The sequence below is a fragment of the Pogoniulus pusillus genome, chromosome 2 (assembly GCF_015220805.1).
Source record: "Pogoniulus pusillus isolate bPogPus1 chromosome 2, bPogPus1.pri, whole genome shotgun sequence".
In the NCBI taxonomy this organism is placed as follows: domain Eukaryota; kingdom Metazoa; phylum Chordata; class Aves; order Piciformes; family Lybiidae; genus Pogoniulus; species Pogoniulus pusillus.
This window is the reverse complement of record NC_087265.1, coordinates 9,293,047-9,307,272: the sequence shown is the minus strand read 5'-3', so window position 1 is coordinate 9,307,272 and position 14,226 is coordinate 9,293,047. Positions and strand designations below refer to the sequence as shown.

Below are 14,226 nucleotides of genomic sequence, written 5' to 3'. Positions count from 1 at the left end.
CAAATACATCATGTGTATATAGGTATATCACAATTTGAATTTATACACGTTCATAATACTGTTGAAAAGAGTCTGTGTGTAGTCTAACACACAGAGCTCGCATCAATGGATCTCATGCCTCATGTGCCATAGATCATTACCTAGTAAGAAAACTTTATCTATGGACTCAGAGCAGCATTAAGTCTTTTTCAAAATTTACAAGTGAAAGAATCTGCAGATCTCAGATGGGCCTCATACCAGTCAAGACAAACCATTCCAACTTGCTGTAATACTGAAAAAAATAGAACACTGAAGTATCTAGACAAATCTTGAAAGGAATAAGGGTGATCGAGATGTAGCACTCAAGGGAGGCAGACCACAAAAAAAATGAAAGAAAGTCTAGTTATAAACAGTGACCTGGAAAAGAAGGCTCCTGAATCACATCCCCACCCTACACACAGACCATACACACAGGTATCAAATCCCCTTAGCATTTACATTCCATGTTCTCCCTTTCTTCAAGCACAGTTATCAAGTAATGTCAGTCCCCTGGCCTAGTATCTTTACTAGATTATGTACTGCTGCAAAAGCAGCACCATAAAACACACTTGCAAAAAAAAGTATTTTGAAGCCATAAAAGTGATAAAATGAAGACTTACAGAAAGAATTTAAAGGGAAATCAGAAAGAGGAGTGTACAGTCAGAGCTACAGTCAGTGTAGCCCAACAATTAGCACAGCAGGTCCCCATTTCTCACTGAAAGAGAACCTCAGGGCTGTATTGCTAATGCTTTACTATTACAGATAAGAGGTGAAATGGAAACTGAATGCTTTAAACAGCACATATTTGCCAAGAATTGGCAGTCAGACACCCCAAAGTGACAGCTAGTCATTTATATCAAACAGGCATTAAACTCTGGTCACCTGGAATGTTTTCCAACTCATGGACTGGCTGAAGGAACCTACTAAAAGTAGATCACAAAGCAAAAAAAGCCACCAAAGTGAGGCAATAAACTGAACAGAACTGTCAAAATGGCACGTGGGAGTCATTGTATTTCCCTCAAAGATTAAGAAGTTTTAATACTAAGCAGATCACAAACACTGGCAATGCTTTTGTGGCACTTTTAACTGTGACTCCATACGGATTTATTATGTATCTGTATGCTGATTCCTCTTTTGTTCTTTGTAATTCTAACTTCTTCAAACCGCAAGGAAAGATACATTTCAGAAACACCGAATTAGTAATTACTACTAACAGCTGATTTCAGTAATTAAATGTCTCTCTAACCAAGCTGAATATACAGCCACAGTATACACAGGCAGGGACTATCTTCTCTGCTGTTTTTTGTGGTAGGGTTTCTAAACACTATCAGAGTGCCACAAATAAAGAAAACAGCAAATAAATGCCTTCAGGTAGTGCAACTAATCTTACAAATGTTTTAAAAGACTCTTCTACAATTAGTTATCCCTAATGTCTCACAACTTAGACAAGTGAAAATGTAAAATTAAGCCATTTCTCAATAATCCCCTACAATGATATTGTTATCAGGTAAAAAAAAAAATCTTCCAACACTTATTTACTTTGATGTTGCTTCAGCAGCAAAGACAGACTGTTGTATTTTCATGAAGCAGAACAAAATGGAAACTCAGATCTCTTCCTCGTCAGCATTCAATTCCTTTACAGCATTAGATTCTGCTTTAAAGTATTCTTTCTCTTTTCTCTTCTCTTTGAATCACGTTATTGTACCTGTGTTTCTATATAAAGCACTCCAAGTAATGTATGTTGAGTTTTCAGAGACCATTTGGTCAGATTCTAATAATCTCTCCTGGGAGCTGACACCAACTTCCAGCAGCAGGTCACATGCTGTAGATTAGAATAATAAAACACATGCTGCTGCAGCTTCAGAAAAAAAGAAGAAAAATAATGCAAGTCTGTCTTTATCAAGCTGAAGAATGATGTTTTGTGACATCTTAGATGTCTCCTAGACAGAGCTTTACTATTGTTTCTATGAACACATAAATCCAGTGACTTGTGGTGTTTGATTTCTTTTGAACACAGAATGTGCCATTGTAAAGATTTTGGTCCAGATTGCACATTTCTTTTTGTCCTTACAGTGGTGTTTAACTGGCCAAGTAAAATACCAGAAAGCTGGTATTTTACAAATTTGCATTGAAGTAAAAAGAGATCTTTATTTGTACAATGCAACATTTTGTTTTCTTGTTTTGAAATAAAATAGATGTATTTAATTTTTTTCCATATGAAAGTGATTTGGGGTTTTGGAAGTCCTTTGTGTAAAGATAAACCAAACAAATGTATTCAAACAAACATCACCATAAATCACTGGTATTTGCTTTTCACATTAGTGTTGTGTTAGGGTACTGGTCAGTATAATACAAATAAATTACCTATTTCTCCCTTACAATTCACTGTTCTTTACTAGAGCATTCCCACTACAAATCTCAGGTGGATAAAGACTTGTCATATTTGATCTCCTTCGTTAAAGGCAATCCACGGTATAATGATATTTACACTATTCTGTGAACAGTTCCACATGCATAAATGCTAGCAGAAATAAACATCTCCTGTTTCTTCATCCAACCAACAACCCTATCCTCTGCAGAAAAAAACAACAGTTTTACTAATTTATAAGCACCATGCAGGCACAGGCAGTCTAGAGAGAAATCACTTTAGCTGTTGTGAAAAAAATACATGAGATAGCTTCCACAGAGAGAGACATTCTGAGAGAAGAGGGAAAAAAAAAAAAAGAAGTGTGAAGATTTAAAATATTCCCAATACTCACTGAAAGCAGCCACTGCAAGAGCCAGTGTGACAATAATGGAGACCCAGGAAACCCACAATGCCTTCTTTCTGTAGCTTTGAGCTTCATGAGGTTTTAGCCTTGTACTGCTTTCTAGTAAACCTGATAAGCAATAAGCAAAGAGGATATGAACAATACATTGCTCCTTTTAAAAACACAGCTGTGTTAGTTCAGACCTAGATCACATATTTACATTCTATATTCATGCAGTATCAATACAGAATCAAACCCTGCTCACATTATTAAGGTTAACTGAATGAAGCCATTACAAATATATGAGTAAGCAAAGAGAGCACACAAAAGTTGTTTTGATTTCAGATAGAAAGAACCACACATCAGTCACATAAGAGCATCACTGTAGTTGTAAGGCAGCTACAGAAATTCACATCACTTAAGCTTCCACCTGCACGTCTAGACAAGAAAGAGCCAAGTCCTATACTCAGATCAAAACTCATTTCAGAACTTCAGGATCCTGACCGTAACTAACACAGGAAAAAAACCTCATGCTCATTAGTCTCTGTGAAATAACCTACTGAAGCACAGGAATACACTGCATATATTGAGCATCGAAGTAGAAGCAGGCATACTTCAGAATCAAAGCTGCCACAGTTCAAAAAAACTCTTGAAGCATAATGTCCTTCATGTGAGGTAACAATAAATTCCCATCTAGAACTAACTGAAGAACCAGTTCTGTCCTTATGGCAAGCAGCATGGAAGTCTGTTGAACACAAGGGAATGGGACTGCTTTCTCTTTTGTCAGGCTTTCAATTTGTGGAAGTCTTTTGTCCACTCATCTTAAATCACAGGCTAAAATAAAGAAAATAACAACATTCTTTGGTTTTCATCCTCTCAGTCAGAGTCTTAAGTCGGTTTAAAAAAGTATTTATAATTTAATGTATTTGCCTTCTGTCGCATCCAGATTCTTTTGTGCTTAATATATTCATTTACCCTGAAATACATATTCTTTTCCACCACCAAATTCCAGCTCAAACCTGCTTAATTGGAGAGAACACTAGATAGCTTTTAACATTCTTAATGAATTACTCCAGAAAATGTGGGTGCTTCCTCTCAGAGGATAACCACCTTCCAGCGGGACTTGACTGCACTGAATTAATTGAACTGAGGCTCTGGTTTAATAGCACAACCTCTCAGTAGCTGATCTAATGTCTCAGACAAAGGATTGAGAACAGGGGCTCTGGCACACAGTAGCAGGTAACCGCTGAAGCTGCTGCTACCTTCACCTTCCCTAGTTTTCTGTCTGATGACTATTGCCACTTTTAAGACAGAGGCATCTGATTTGGTTATCTGATCTGTACTTCTGAATCCAGGCTGCATTAAGCCAAGTTTATTAATGTTAACTGGTATTAATTTCAACTGACCGTAACACACTGGATGAAAACTGCAACAGTTTTGGAATCCATTCAGAAGTGAATCAGACATCTCTGCCTCAGGGGCAAACAATATGTCACCAGAGAGGGAGGCATGCAGGGGTGTTAATTTGAGCCACCACATTTTATTCTGCTACTTGAAGACAGTCAAAATAACTGGTCTAAATCCTAACAGAATTGGTTGGGTTCATGCTGTCTTGGAAAAATTCTTCATGGTTTTTTTTCACCTCAATTACAATAACACAGAGAGAGTTTCTTTATAGCAGTTCAGAAAGTCACTGTGAGCATTTTATGCTTGTTCTGTGCTTTTACAAAATATGAAATACTACCTCATTTTGCTGTTACACACTCCCCTCTTTATGAATAGAGCTTGCAAACTCATGTGCAGGAGAATTACTAGGCCCTACAATGAAATGATAGGTGTTTCTTATCATGTGCATTCTTTGTCAGTTTAATACTTGAAAACTACCAGATGACAACTCTGAAAGGCTTGAGTCTTTTACAGGCAGTAGTGCATACCTATTTCTCACATTTCTTAATTTCATTTGTGGGAAAAAATACTTCCCCACCTCCACCAATGTCTGGCCTACCTTCTGCCACCACAGAAAATGATGTAAAGTTTAACTGCTTTTTTTGAGATGAAGAAATTTAGCAATGCATCCTGAAATATAGAAGAGATGTCTACCAATATAACCACCCAGAAAACACACCTCATGTTATGTGTATTCACCCCTCCTGCCCCCTCCCCAAACCAGGGATTTTAAATTACTGCCCAAATCTTGTTGGAACATAAAGCAGAGCAGGTTTTCTTAGTTAATTTTGATTCTTAGTATTTCAAACCTCAAATAAACATGGATCAGAATGTCAGACATCCTCACCTGTTTCTTTCTATAAAGACACCATACAGTTCAAGGCTACAGCTCACAATTACCTGAGAAGTCCAACATACACAGCTGATATTTACAAATCAAACAATCTCCTAATTAAATTGAGAAATGTATTATTAAGCCCCACAGCCAGTGCAGCACTCTTGATTACTATTCACATGTCAAGCACGTGTCCGGTATGAGACACTGAAATCCTTATAAAACTGAACCACTTCAGCTGCATGTGTGTTTTTCTCTCTCTCTCAAAATGGCTGGCATGTTCTAGCTGACAGAGATGTGATCCCTTCCTTCCTAAAACAATTCAAATATTTTTCTGTATTCATCATTTTTATCCCTAAGAAAGACTCCATCATTCTTACAAGCGTCCTATGGGATGGCACACAAAAATACAAACTCATTCACATGACTACCAAAGCCCAGAGCATGAAAATTATTTAGAAGCAACAGCTCATTAATTTATACACAACCACACAATTCACAGTGTAAGCCTCCATATTTTTCCCACTGACCATAAGAAAACAAGTTTTAAGCACTAAGTCATCTTTCAATATGACCTGCATTGCTACAAAAAAAATAAAAGGCTATCCTCCACCCTGAAATTAGCATACTAATTTTATTGCCATTAATTTAACACAGATTCTGTAAGGTAAAGGAAAGATGACAAGCTGGTTAGATCCACTGGATTTTTACTTTATCTTTCAGCACCTTCACATATTAACAGATTTTCTTCCCATAAAAATATAAGGAGAAAAAAACCTGCCTAACAGTTGCAGAACACAAGCTTGGCATATTTGTGAAGTGATTCTAGGATATTCTTTACCATATGCTGACTTACCCAAAGTACTCTTTTATTTGGCTAAGGGATCATTTTAAAATGTCAAGTTAGAATTTGTGGAAGAGATAAGGCTAACAGAAAAATTGTTCAACTAAGATGTTAATTTAAGGATTCCATCCACAAAATTATCATTGATTTTGGATCTGGCTCTTAAAAAGCAAATATCTTGTTCCAAGATGTAGGGTTAGTTTTTATTTTTAGCAAACATGGAAGTATCATCTCTATAACTGGATCTGCTATGATTCATTGGAAAGGATCATAAGAAAAAAGTACAATCTAAAAGGACAGACTGTGACAGTTTTAACAGAGACAAACTGCAAAAAGCATACCAGATTCTCCTCTACAATGACTGAGAAATATCCTGGTAGATGGAATCGCTACCTATAAGTAGCTAAAAGGAAGCTACTGCAAGGGCCAAAGGAAGAGTGTGAAGGCAGTGAAGGAAATAGGATCAGCAGCTTTACTATCATTTCCCTCCTAGTGAGACACGGTGAGGTACAAGACAGTCCTTTTTTAAATTACTCTTAATACCAAAAGGGCCAGATTATGTCTTTAGCTCTGTCACACTGGACACAAATTAAAATAAGACTGTAATCAAACTTCCATGTTTGAATCATAATCAAACCCAAATGTCTTTATACAAACAGAACTGAAGCTTAAAACTGCCCTCAGCCACAGTGTCTATTCTGCACCATTGGCAGTGACACCCCCAGAAAAAGGCTGTCCCCAGCCCTAACATGACTAACTTGTCAGGGAATATGATGACTGTGCTTCCCCCTTACTTCTCTACTTCGTGTCTAGGATTTTTGGGCAGGCACAGACATCTGGAAAGCTGAAGAGAGGGAGATATAAGGGTTACGTGTGGCGTGGGATAAGGACCAAGAACACAAAAGGGACTCAGGAACGTTGAAAGCAGAAAAAGCAACGAAGAAACTGCAACAGAGACGTTAAGGAAAGCTTATATCTGAAAAAAAAAAAAATTAAATAAGACAGAATTGTGTGGAAGAGGAGCCCGGAGGCATTGCAGAGCACAGGGCGATGGGGAGGGTTAAAATGGCAGCTGCCTCTCTGGGGCAGCAGGTGAGTGCCTCACGCATCGTTAACAGATGTCTCAAACTGGCCTGCTTTACACTGAAGAGTACCACGGTTTGCAAGCAGGCGGCTTCCCATCCCTGGGAAATAATAGCGGCAAAAAATAGGCGTTACGTGTAAGTGGGGAAGGAAGACAAAGGTAAGCGCCCTGAGCTCGGCTACCCAGGCTGTAGCAGACCACCCCAGAAGCCTTCCCCGTTGCAGCCCTGATCGGAAAGTAGCTACCACAAGCCCCGCGGCAGGTCACCTTAGCGGCAACCCTCTCTTCAGCAGCGAGAAAGCCTCTGGCACTGCCTGCCCCTCCCGGGAGCACCCCGGGCCCCCGGTGCCACCTGCGCCCCAGGTTCTGCCCCTCGCCTGCGGGGCGGCGCCATGTGCCGCCGCCCGCCGGCACCCGCTCCCCTGCCAGGCAGGCAAGTTGTCGGGCCAGGTGGGAACAGCCACGAACTGAGTTTATAAAAATATTTTAAAGCTGTCGCAGGGTGTTCGCACGAGAACTAAAACCGGGGAAAGCTTCGAGGGCGGCGTGGGGTGGAATGATAAGCAAGCGCCAGCGGACGGGCTGAGGGGAAGGCGGCCGGGGGCGCTGAGGCGGCGGCAGGGGCTGGGCGGGAGCGGGGCCTGCAGGCCCTCACCCCGCGGGAGGTGAGGAAGAGCGAGGTGGTCCGGAGGCCGGACCCCTCACAAGCACGGCGGGCGGCTGCCAACGGAACGCGGCTGGTGGGCGCACTCAAGAAGGCAGAAGCCGGTGTGGGGCTGCCAGGGCTGAAGAAGAGGTAGTGGAAGGGCTGTTGTGGCGGAATGAGGAGGAGGGTATGGGTCCGGAAGAGCGAAACGTGAGGGTGCTAGGGGGAGAGCTGGCAGGATGGGCGCTAGGCGTCTCGGGACGAAGAGGAGGTGATGGGCCATGTCACAGAGGAGGGCAGCGTGCAAGGAGACGGGTGCAGGGTGAGGGACGGGCAGTGCTCACCTCTGTCCTCCAGCCCCTCGCTGAACTGCCCGCTCTCCCCGATCCGCAGCTGCTCTTGGGGAGGCTGCTCCCGAGGAGGCATCGGCGGGCTAGCCCCGGGGGGCTGCACGATGGCGGGATCCGGAGTGGTGTCCAGGGGGGACACGGACGGCTCCATGCCTTGCGGGGCGGCGGGAAGCGTCTGGCGGCTGTGGCAGCAAAGCCGGGCGCGAGCGGAGCATCCAGCTCGGGTGCGAGCCCGGCGAGAGGAGGAGGCTCCGGCTCAGAGCATCAGGAAGACGGGGACAGGCAGCAAACAAACTCCACCGGCTGCTCCCCGCCGACCGCTCCCCGCGGCCGCCTCATCACTAACCTCGCCAGCGGCGGAGGGGGGAGCAGGTGGGAGAGCGGTGCCGCCTCCCCACGCTGCCCTTCCCCTTCCCTCCCCGCCCCGGGGAACATCTCCGGCGACGGGAGCGGCGCCCGGCTCCGCAGCGGGGCGGGGGCAGGAGCCGAATCACTGCCCGGGCGGCAGGTCGCCCTCGTGCGGAATGGTGTGAGGGCACTGCGGGGGTGAGGAGAGGTAGCAAGAAGGGCTTCAGTTGAGTGGCCCTCAGGCGTTCCTCGCTCGCAGGCACCTGCCATAAGGTGCGGCAGGAACTTAGGTTTAAGGTACGTCCCTGGAGCTGGACGAGGAAGCAGGAGACTCGCCAGCCTCCCCTCGCCATGGCAGGCTCTGCCTTTCTCCTTTTCCGGCTACCGACACCCTCAGGAGAGTTCTACAACGACTGTCCAAGCCGGGAGCCGTTGCACAGCCGAGTGGGAGGTGATTTCCGAGGGCTGTGGGTGCTAGCAAGACCCGTCTGCCTCACCTCCCTTCAGAGGTGAAACTCGGCGTTCCGCTTTGCTGGGGGATTTGCTTTTCTCCGTTGGCATAGCCCTTGTTCAGGGTCAGAGGCGAATCGCCACGTGTGTGCATCACTCAGACCCCTCAGCACTTACATTTTGTTACGCTGACAATTGGTTTTACCAACGTTAGCTAAAAACTGGCCCATAACATACAGCAATCCCATGCTGAAGCAGAGGACTTGTTGGCGCATGAGGGCCTTCTCAGGTCACTTACCTTCCGTTCCTAGGGCAGCACAAGAACACAGGGAAACACTTAAAACCTTTAGAACAGAAATGTGAAAACAACGGAACGTTTTACTGAGAGATCTGCGTTGGGGCTGTTTCCTTCTTCACTGGTTTCTAGTGCCTACGTCCCTACAAAAATATCTTAAGAAATAATTCTTCATGCTTTATGCTAATCTTGAAAATCTTTTCAGCTGTATTTTAATGCATTTGTTACCTGAAAAAGTAAATATACGTAAATGTTAAGGTAAGTGACTTAAAATCAGTTCAGAAGCTGATTTGCATTCTGGCAACCTTGTGGAATGGAGATGGCTGCAGTGGTGTTGAGAGATTGGTGTCTGCCTCAGGATTTCTTTGTGCGTAGTCTACCGTACATTAAATGTTTTTGTAGCCTTCATGCCTCTCCCTTGAATTTCATCTTCACCTTTAGCTATCCTGACCTGCTTTGTGATCCCCAAGCTCTCAGTCTTTTAGTTGGATTGACATTAATATGAATATTAGCAATGCTGAAAGTATTTTCTTTTCTCTTAGTATGGATACTAAGGTACAAAGCACCTATTTGATATTAATGTCAGAAGAGGTTCCCGTGTGTAATCATCAAAGTTGAGTTCTTTAGAGGGAAGTATTGGGTTTTGGGTTTGGGATGAATTGTAAGGGATCAGAAAATAGTAACACCATAAAGCATTTTTTTAATAGGCTCTTTAATGAGCTCTAGTGACCTTGAACTTGCAAGATACAAGAGAAGATCTGTATATGTATGCATGTGAGAGATGAATGAAAAGTTGTAAAGACTTAAATTTTGTTACTTGTCATATGTTTATATCTCTCTATCATTTAAATCATATCTGTAAAGTGACAATCATTAAATTAGTAGAACCAGTTTTGTAACCTGGTCAAATCTCTTGTCAGAACCTGGCAGGGATGCAGAAGCCTTTGGTGAGCAAGTTTGAGGAGGCACTCTCCCATGCAGAGCACATCCAGTACAAGTCATGAAGTCCCTTGAAACTGCTGCAATGGATATAATGCTCCCTAATGCAATCACTGCAGGATCCTTCCTCTTCTAGAGAGATAATTCCCTATCTGATGCACTCCAGTAAGAACTTTCTTATTCCTTGCATAAATTAACTAGTGACTCTCACCGGACAGTACCTTCTTTCTGTAGGTCTCTCTAAGCTATTTTGGTATTCTTATAACTTCCAGAAATCAACTCTAGAGCAAAGTGCTTGGAGAGTACTAATTCAATTTCTTTAAAAGGAGGTGGAAGGGGTAGGTTTCCAAATTATTTGGAGGAAAATGGGAACTAGGAACATCAAGCCACAAGTTTTAAACTTTAATATGTTCCTTTTTTTCCCAGTTGTTCTCAATTGCAGTTCTTACATAAAACTGTGTCTGGCAGGGGTTGCAGCTGTCTCTGTAAAAATGCTATACTGTTCAGGCTATAGCAAAGAATATGAGGCTTGCAAAGAGTATTATAATTTCTGTTAAATGACTCTCTTCAGTGCTTTTCAAACATGGCCTCATGCAAGAAAAGATACATTCTGCAGTTAGCGAATACAAACTCAAAACATTAAGGAGCTCCACAATGAAGGGCCTTCAGATCAGACCATCATTTATATAAGCTAGCTACTCAGAAACAGAAAGCCTGCCATATCATAGCAGCTGGAAGCTGCTTTCCAGCATGGCCTCTTACTTACATTGACACCTCTTTTACTCCCAGTGTATTTCATTGGATAAAGATGTAGGGCTAGGATTTTAAAGATGTGGATCTTGTTTTCCAGCCCTGTTGGACTTCTTATGTAGGAAGCCTGTAGGCTAAGTCAATGAAGAGAAAAAGGCCTGACCCTAATAGCTGTATTATTATATTATTTGTTGGACTGTCAAACCTCCCTTTGATGGATATGAATAAGGAAAAGGCAAAATCAATGGGGGAAAAAAGAAGCACCACATCTCTGGATTCAATCAAAATAGATTGACACCATCCCATATTCCATAGCTACTGCAGAATTAATACACACTGGAACTGCATGTAATTTCCAGAATATTTTCATTTCCAGAGGAAAGTGATTCCAAACAGGATGGATGTTTTTGCACCACAGTAACCAAAACCAACAAAGATAACTTATCTTGATCTTCTCCATTTGGATTGTCTGTGGTCTGGTTTCCTTTCTTTCTGCCCTTCCTTCTATGGAATTAATAAAAAATATGAAACAGATTTGAGATTGTTCCTTCAGGCCCACCACAACTCTCAGCAAAGAGAGACAAAGAACTTCAATTATATTTGATAAATATTAGATTAGGTCCATCACTTTCTTCTTTTCCTGAGGTAGACATTTTGCTGAGGTAATAAGCAATCTCTGGACGGTAGGTTGGCCTTCTTTCCTAAGCTGCACTCCCTTTGTTTCCCTTAAGCATTATTCCCATACCATCAGCACCCAGTATGGGATGACAAGCAGCAGCATGGTGCAAAAAGGCAGAGAGAATGCAGTGCTCTTGCACTGTGAAGAGCAGAAATAGGACTGATGTGTGACAATGGCAAAACAGGTCCTGCTCCACTGGTGAGACGGTGGTCACTGTATGAATGTGAGACATTTGTTATTCCTCTTCAATTTATGTAGAGTTAAAATAAATCCATTTTCATTGTAAGCATGTTTGGAGCTATTAGCATTCTATGTTCACCTATAATTTGAAGTACAAGAGCTGCATCTATTCTGGACTTTCTGGTTTCCCTTTTTTACTGCTACAGAACTGGGACATTTTCACCTGAATTAGCAGAACACAGTGGTGCATTCAGAGGCTTCTCAGCTGAGAAGGAAGTATGCTTGATTTCATTGATGTTAACTAGTCGATGTTCCTTATTGACCATGATCTTAAGTGCAGCACTTAAATTAAGAGCACTTACATGTTTGGAAGGAGCTGGTCAGCTGGCCCAGTGATTATTTCTTAGTATGTTAAAGGGCAAGGTGATACTGTCACCACCATTTCATTTGCAGGGTTGCATTTCATACACATACTAAACACAAAACTGCCTTTTTCTGGCAACAGAATACTATATTTGTCACTGGTGTTGTGTTGCAATATCAGGGAGTGCTACTGTAAGCCAGGATGGTTTATTGGTTTGTTCTGTCCACACTTCATGCCTGACATTTGAAGGAAAATGCTCACTTCTTGCTTTCGTGGAAGAGCAACAGGAAGTAATGGCATCCCCATTCAGTTTTACAGGAGACACATTTGAAACAAAACCAAGTACCAATCCAGATCCAAATGGACATTGGTCAGCGTTACTCTAGGATCAAAATCTGAGGCTGCTTTGTCTTTATATTCCTAAAGACAACTCCTTAGAATAAGTCTTTAGGCTGTTTAAATGCTCTGATAGTTTGCAGTGCAGCTAATGGTTTGTGCCTGCTCAGTGGGTGAGAGGCTGAGATACTTCAGGTAGCTCTTTGCCATTCAGACATACATCCTCTGCTGAAATTAATGGATTAAATAAGTCTCACTAGTGATGAAAACCTCTGGATTCTGTATTTAACAGCCTTTTTTTCATGAACCCAATATTTTCTTTTAATAGTCCCTTGACCATCTTGTTTAAGATTGGTTACTGTAGATCCCTTTTACCAACAAATACAAATTAGGCTACATGATGGTTTTGAGGTTTTGGGATTATTTTTTTTTGTTGTTGTTTGCTCACTTACTTGCTGATAGGTGTCCAGACTCCAGAGTCTGGAGAAGAGAAGGCTAAGGGAAGATCTTATCACTCTCTCTACATCTACTATCACCTGTAGTGAGGTTGTTAGTCTCTTCTCCCAAGTAACTAGAGACAGGACAAGAGCAAATGGCCTTAAGTTGTGCCAGGAGACATCAGGAAAAGCTTTGTTACTGAGAGAGTGGCATGGCAATGGAACAGGCTGCACAGGGAGGTGGTGGAGTTGCCATCCCTGGAGGTGTTCAAGAAGCTTCCAGATGTGGTGCTTCAGGATAGCTTGATGACCATGACAGCTGCATTATGGTTGGACTAGATGATCTTAAAAGGCATTTTCCAACCTTGATTCTATGATTCTATATTTTGCTGTTGTTTTGTGGATCATCTTTAGTCCCACAACATGTTTAGTGGTCAACAGGATGAGAATTTCTAGAATAGGTTCTTTTAACTTGATCTAAATACTTCTCAGCCTGGTATTATCCACCTTGTTTTCTAAAAATTTAAAATAAAACAGTATTGATGATGCTAGTACAACAATGCTACATTATTTTTTTTTTAACTACAGACCACACTTAAATTATTATCCAATGTATATAGGTCATTTACTGGTTTTCTCCTGCTTGGGTTAAATAGAGTTTAAACTGAAATCATCTCTCTTCTTGCCATTTTTAGACTGAATATTAACTCGGGTCAAAAATAATCAGCATGTTACTTTGAAAAAAGAATATGGTAATTTAGTATCTTTTCCTTCAGGCTATGAAAAAGTGCCTGTAATATGATTCCCAGAGAACACAGCATGTGGTGACCTTGGTAAGGAATTGATGGCACCTCATGTGAGCACCTACTCTTCCTCTATATGATGTTGTTGCAGGATCACATTTACAAAAAATGCCAAAGCTAGCAAGAGCCATAAGCATTAATAAACTCCATTATGGCAACAAAGGAGGAATAAAAAAGTAGAATGCAAAATGTATCAACTTAAACAGAAAATCTTGACAAATATTCTTTACAGTGAGCATTCCCTATCTTGAAACTATTTTAAAAGCTGGTTTTAATTTGAGTTGAAGTTGCCATGTGAGCATGGGAAACCAAAGGTTTGCCCACAAAAAATTAAGTTTATAACATTCTCTTTCCTGCATGTATGGAACAAAGTGAAACTGACTCATTTGACAAAGATTTTATTTCACTGGTAATATTTACAAATACTGAAGAGAAATAGAAATTAATTTTAAGGAGGTAGCAACCTGTTACTTTAGAAATAATGATCCTGTTTACTTCCCATTTTCCCTCTCTTTCCAGTCTGTGTGCAGAGATCTTCCTTCCAGAGAGATTTTAACCATATCCTGATTCATGGCATGAGTATAAGCAAATGAAAGTCCATTTGTGCATCAAAGGGAAAAAAAAAGAAAGCTGAGAAATTCTAAGGAATCAGCAGTCAATATAGTTGTGTAA

General features: G+C 41.6%; 2 protein-coding genes across 10 annotated transcripts in view; one reads left to right on the top strand and one right to left on the bottom strand.

Annotated features, from left to right (window-relative positions):
• Positions 1–8,341, bottom strand: part of TMEM163 (transmembrane protein 163) — a 103,322-nt gene extending 94,981 nt beyond the window's left edge. Inside the window, exons 1-2 of one of the 2 annotated variants that reach the window (XM_064156023.1) lie at positions 7,968–8,340; positions 2,778–2,897 (exon numbers count right to left, since the gene is read on the bottom strand). In XM_064156023.1, the coding sequence (XP_064012093.1) occupies positions 2,778–2,897; positions 7,968–8,124 (277 nt within the window). In that variant the 5' untranslated portion in view covers positions 8,125–8,340. Of the gene's footprint in view, positions 1–2,777; positions 2,898–7,967 lie in introns of both variants that reach the window. The other variant, XM_064156029.1, reaches the window with a different exon arrangement.
• Positions 6,324–14,226, top strand: part of ACMSD (aminocarboxymuconate semialdehyde decarboxylase) — a 59,166-nt gene continuing 51,263 nt past the window's right edge. The window contains exons 1-2 of one of the 8 annotated variants that reach the window (XM_064155976.1): positions 6,324–6,395; positions 9,987–10,170. In XM_064155976.1, the coding sequence (XP_064012046.1) occupies positions 10,110–10,170 (61 nt within the window). In that variant the 5' untranslated portion in view covers positions 6,324–6,395; positions 9,987–10,109. Of the gene's footprint in view, positions 6,396–7,000; positions 7,137–7,561; positions 7,643–7,689; positions 7,774–8,360; positions 8,619–9,986; positions 10,171–14,226 lie in introns of those variants that run through there. The other 7 variants (XM_064155955.1, XM_064155992.1, XM_064155982.1 and 4 more) reach the window with 7 other exon arrangements.